This window comes from Solanum dulcamara, chromosome 5, assembly GCF_947179165.1.
Source record: "Solanum dulcamara chromosome 5, daSolDulc1.2, whole genome shotgun sequence".
NCBI classification, from domain to species: domain Eukaryota; kingdom Viridiplantae; phylum Streptophyta; class Magnoliopsida; order Solanales; family Solanaceae; genus Solanum; species Solanum dulcamara.
The window spans coordinates 76,054,155-76,060,154 of NC_077241.1; the positions used below are offsets into that span (position 1 = coordinate 76,054,155).

The window sequence follows — 6,000 nt, forward strand, 5'->3', positions numbered from 1 at the left end:
TAGATTTGTAATATTTATGAACCGAAAGATATTTTCACTCGCCATAATTATTTTATTTCTTGAAATCGCACATTAAATTCATCTTTAATACGATGTCAATTTAGTTCTTCGACCTAACTCCCCCTTCACCGACGTGGGAGGTCCATTTGAAAAGTAAAACCATCGGTCGGCCTCATTTTAGTCAAGTTTGTGTGTCGTAAATTTCTAGATTAATCATTTTTGGGCTATTAGACCTATATTATTTCATTGCAACTTTATTTGTTTGATAATGAAAAAGGGAATTGATGGCTTACATACGAAACTGGCTTATTTGACCCTTTCTTTTCTGTTGCACGTTAAAGGAAAAAGAATCCATTTTATTAGGGAAATTTGATTTTTTCTAAATAGAAAAGATAAACGTTTAATTGCGAAAGAGTGTCTCCATTCACTTATTTTCTTTTTGACTTATTACACATGAAAATAATTTAATATCTTAAAATATTTAAAACTAAAACTCTAAGTAATAAAAAAAAAATTAAAAAAAAACTTTGTATTTCCAGCTTCCTATTTAGGACATTCTATAAAATTATATTCAAAATGCATTGTTGATCTGATTATTTCTTGCAATTTAAGAATTTTATTACTTGATATTAATCTAATTTTGGCTTTGATACCTTAGACTACGACAACAACAAATCCAGTGGAGTTTCATAGGTGAGGTTTGAGAAGGATCAAAGGTTATTTTCAAAAGACTATTGAAATTTTTGTACAAACTCATACTTTTTTTATTATCATTCTACTTTAAAAGTAGTGCATTTTTCTTCAAGTTTTGGGACTTAAAGCTTGCAATAGGAATAAAGCTTCACTAATCGTGTAATCAACCACTTATTTTTACCAGCTTATGAAGATTTTATTTGTAATAGTAACCTAAGTAACTAACGCTTTCTGTATTCACAAAGTCATTATCAATTAATTTAATATAATGAGAAAAAGAGAATAACGTGCCTTTTCTTTTGTTGTTAACTCGGTTACTTAATTTATCACTAATCATGTTTTACGTTATTTAAATTTTTTATTATTAAGTATATAAATTGTAATGAGAAATAAGATGAGAGTTAAATTTTAATTAATGTAATATAATTGAACGTGTTCGGACAAATCATACCACGATTTGAAATGATAAATATTTTTAATATAATCCACGTATCGCACAAATACATAGACTAGTATTACTTATAAAATAAATTGCATGTTACTTATGGTACATAACTACATTTAACGCACAATTATATTGTAAACGTTAGCAAAAATCAACATCATTGATACATTAATAAGAACCATGATTCTGTGAAATATATTCACTTTAATTTTACCCATGACTAAGCATTTAGTTCAAGAGATTTTTAACTCAACCACACACAATAATTATCATTAATTTAATTCGTATTGGTCACACAATCAAAGAAACTTTTTCTAGCTACTATTTCGATTTCCATTTCCTTGGTAGCTCTGTGGGTAATCTAAAATTTATCAAATAAAAAATAATATAAAAAAATCAAAGAATTTGGTCACTTTAGAAAATCTTAAGGAGTGTTTCCCGGAAAAGGCCTAAATTTATCAAATAAAAGATTAAAAAAAAAAAAGCAAAGAATTTGGTCATTTTAGAAAATCTTAATGAGTGTTTACTCGAAAAAGTTGATGTAAATGTGTTTGAATATTTAGGGCGGATGCATGTGTACAAGAGAAAATAATCTCTTATGATCTGAATAAAAGAAAATATTTTTTTCTATTATCTTATATATAAAAATGAAGATTTCTCAAGTGTAATTTTTTGTTTAAATACATAGACATATATATACTAATTGTAAGTGCACGTCCATTGTCTCTTTTTTTTTTTTTTTTTATTGAAAACCTTTTATTTTAATGAGTGCAGTGTATTTGCACGCACTAAAGTTTTTTTGGCAATGTGAGTGCAGTGAATTTGCACACACTAATTTCAAATTCCTTCATGCTTTTGTTGAAGAATTTTTGTTTTGAATTTCGAGACATTTTTCAATTGGAGTTTTTTAAAAATCAAGATAGCTTTATTTTTCAGAAAAAACTTTGAAAAGATTTATGAAGATATTGCTTGCTTTTTTATTTGCTAAATTAATGAGAGGAAATTAACTAACAAACAAGATTACAATTTCTACACGTTATATTAGGATTTAGGCGTATCTTTTCCATATCACCAGAAAAAATAAATCTTTTCCATATGAAAAAGTCAATTAAAAGGGGAGACCCGTTAAAGATACTACCATAAAAGATCATTAAAACAAACGAAAATTTGACACGGAATCCCACTAAAGTATTCACATTCTACGAATCTTTTTAAGGAAAATATATAAAGTACTACCAAAAAGTATTATTCTATTATAATTAGAAATAGTTGAATTTTAGCATTTCTATTTTTTCTTTATTAAATTAATTTACTGTTACATAAATATTTAGAAATTATTTTATTTATTTTTTAAATATCATTTATGTTGCCTTTTTACTTCCCAATAACATTACACTATCCCGCCGGCCCGAAACCCCATCGTCACTAAACCTCTTGTCCCCATCGGACTCTCTTTTCAAGAAATAAAAAATTCTGAGTTTCAATTGAAGTTTTCAAGCTGAATCAATCCAAAAAAAACAAAAAGTTTCAATCTTTTTTGTGTTTTTTCATATATGTAAACAGCAAAAGAGATTTTCTTGACTTGTTGACTGTTTGAATTTTGATCATAGTGAAAAAAATGACTCAATTGAAGCCCATTCTCACGCATTTGGATGCCATTCCTTCCACCCCAGGAAAGTTTAAGCCTGATAAATCTTCACCCTACAGTCTTTATCGTCTCCGTTTTCACCCCACTTTGTTTCCCAGGTTTACTCTTTGGTCCTTCTTTTTCATCTTTTTCATCGTTTTGTTCATATTTATCTCGTCTCCAACCAACCCCACCGCCGGAAACAGCCGCCGGAGTCTGAAAAACTCTGTTTCGTCACCTCCAGCGCTCGGCCCGAACTGGGAGCGTCGGGTTCGGGCTTCGGCCCAACCCAGGTCTAAGACGGGCTTTACCGTTCTAGTTACTGGTGCTGCCGGTTTTGTAGGGACCCATGTCTCGCTAGGCCTGAAACGCCGTGGAGACGGCGTTTTGGGGCTTGATAATTTCAATCAGTATTATGATGTCGGGCTGAAAAAAGCCCGACAGGGGCTTCTTGAACGTTCTGGGATTATGGTTGTTGAGGGTGATATTAATGATGCTGTTTTACTGAGGAAATTGTTTGATGCTGTTGCTTTTACACATGTCATGCATATGGCAGCTCAAGCTGGAGTTAGATATGCAATGCAGAATCCAGGTTCTTATGTTCATAGTAATATTGCTGGTTTTGTTAGTTTGCTTGAAGCATGTAAAGTGGCTAATCCACAACCTAGTATTGTTTGGGCTTCATCAAGTTCTGTTTATGGATTGAATTCTAAAGTACCTTTTTCAGAAAAAGATAGAACTGATCAGCCTGCTAGTTTGTATGCAGCCACTAAAAAGGCTGGTGAAGAAATTGCTCATACATATAACCATATACATGGTCTTTCAATTACTGGATTGCGGTTTTTCACGGTTTATGGTCCATGGGGAAGGCCAGATATGGCATATTTTTTCTTTACAAAAGATATTTTGAGAGGGAAGGAAATCAAGATTTTTGAGACATCTGATCATGGTAGTGTTGCTAGGGATTTTACTTATGTTGATGATGTGGTAAAGGGTTGTTTGGCAGCATTGGATACTGCGAAAAAGAGCACAGGGAGTGTGGGAAAGAAGAAGGGTGCAGCACAATTGAGGATTTATAATTTAGGTAACACAAAGCCGGTCCCTGTTGGGAGACTTGTTAGTATTTTGGAGAAGTTGTTGAAGGTGAAGGCAAAGAAGAAGGTTATCCAAATGCCGAGGAATGGAGATGTGCCATTTACGCATGCTAATATTACTTTGGCAAATAAGGAGTTGGGATATAAGCCTACTACTGACTTAGAAATGGGGTTAAAGAAGTTTGTGAAGTGGTATGTTAACTACTATGGTTCGAAGAAGAAGAAGAGTGCATGGTGAAATTCTCATACTTGGTGTTGCCTTGTTTCTCTTTAATGTTTCCTGCACGTTGATGATGCCTCTTCATTGATTTGCCACATTGTTTTAGGTATTCTATTTGTAGGTGATCGTTGTACATTCTACTACTGCTACTACTAAAACATGTTTGATCTTATGGTGGTTTCATGTCTCATTAATCATCATACTCATAATACTTTGGATTAAACTCTGGTTTATTTGATTTGTCAGAACTGCTATAAAGAAACATATCTATTTCCCTCTAAGTTCAGTTTTACTCGTCCTCAATCAGGATACTAATATTCAACTTCTAGAATGATGAAAAATAAGCTATCAAACAGACCGACGAAAATTTTAATCTAGTTTGGGAATTGATAAAGTTTCATTTTCCCAGTCATATTGACTTGTGGGATACCTCCATTTACTTGCTAAAATCCCTTGATGTTTATTGTTACATCCTTGCTTTTCAGTAGTTGTATCCCTTCCCCTTCGACTCCGTTAGAGTAGTTTAGATTTTTCGTGTCCATTGCTTTAGATAGTCTGTAATTTGGAAATTTAGCTTTTCCTAGAATAAAAAAAACAAGCATTTTGTATCGTAAGCATTGTTAAACTCACCAGTAATCGTGTATTACTGTGCAATTTTCATCCATCTTTGGGATTCACGAGCTTGTTAAGACTGCCTTTCTATGAAAAATGAATTTTGTATGTATCTTAGTGAAAGTTCCAGTCTTTATAGATGGTAGCATCACCTCTTTTGTTTTGTTTGCTAATTTTCTTTCTCATTGATAGAAAGCAACAAAAGTTGTAGCCTTTAGGCCCATTCATGTGTTTACATGACTTGACAACTATGGACATTGTTTATTTGGTTTTGTCACCATTAAAGAAAGTGCTGGGCCTGGCACTAATCTTGGAATTTTGTTTCTAAGGAACAAAATTATTTGGTGGAGCGAGGCGAGGGCTGCCGCGCACAATCTGCTCTTCTGGCCAATTCTTGAAAGTACATTTTAGGATCCTTTTACTTGTTTAGGATGTAATCTCTATCCATCTTAAGTAATTTTATTTTGAGCTGGCTTTTAAAGGTCTGTTACGCTTTCTCTATTATTTGATATACCTTTCTACCTCTGTATTGGCTTTTTCAAACTTGAGACGAGGATTTGTCAGAAACAACCCCTCTCTCTCTCCAAGAGGTAGGAATAAGGTCTGCGTACACTAGCTAATCCTATACTGAATTGTCCGTCTGCTCTTTACCTCCAGGACTGGGGGCCTGCAAGGGGTGATGAGGGAATCACTTGATGTCGTATAACAACCTTTGGCTTCGTCATTTTCTGCTATAACTTAGTTTATCATTAGCTTGGGAAGAACATGATTAAGAAGTGGCTACCTGAAGTCCTGATGTATGTTTTTGGTGCTGCTTTAAGTATTGACAACTAGTGGATAGAGATCTTAGTCTTCTGGTTCGGGTTATTCGAGTTGTTTGTTCAGATAACTGTTGTAGATTAGTCGGATTAACTCTATGTTTGTTGATGTTTGTTTAGATAACTGTTGTAGATTAGTCGGATTAACTCTATGTTTGTTGATTCAAAACGAGGAAATAATCGTCTTTTAGTCTAGGAACTGTTAGATTGTCTTGCATCAGTTGAGCGATCGAGTTGTTTTCTTATATAATTTTGGGCAAAGTTTCGCCTCATGAGTTAGATTTTGGAGTTGACTTAAGCTCAGTGTTTCCATTTTCTGAGCATGAACAGAACAATGGGTTCGACGTTCACATGCTTCTGAACTAGTCAACATATTTTTCATTGTAAATGTCAGTTATTGCATACTTTAGAATTTCAATTGTCATCTGGAAGTATCAATTGAGGTGAAAGTGAAACATTATTATTGACGTAAACTTCTTGTCCCCTAATTA

At 33.2% G+C, this 6,000-nt stretch overlaps 1 protein-coding gene across 1 annotated transcript; it reads left to right on the plus strand.

The window, feature by feature from the left end:
• Positions 1 to 2,511: 2,511 nt before the first annotated feature.
• On the plus strand, positions 2,512 to 4,360 carry LOC129889909 (UDP-glucuronate 4-epimerase 5). The gene has a single exon (XM_055965380.1). It carries the CDS (start codon positions 2,757 to 2,759, stop codon positions 4,095 to 4,097), a length of 1,341 nt encoding a protein of 446 aa, XP_055821355.1. The 5' UTR covers positions 2,512 to 2,756; the 3' UTR covers positions 4,098 to 4,360.
• The last annotated feature ends 1,640 nt before the right edge of the window (positions 4,361 to 6,000 follow it).

Bases quoted from the DNA above. Each gene is read 5' to 3' on its own strand.
- LOC129889909 (XM_055965380.1), top strand. From the start codon at position 2,757: ATGACTCAATTGAAGCCCATTCTCACGCATTTGGATGCCATTCCTTCC.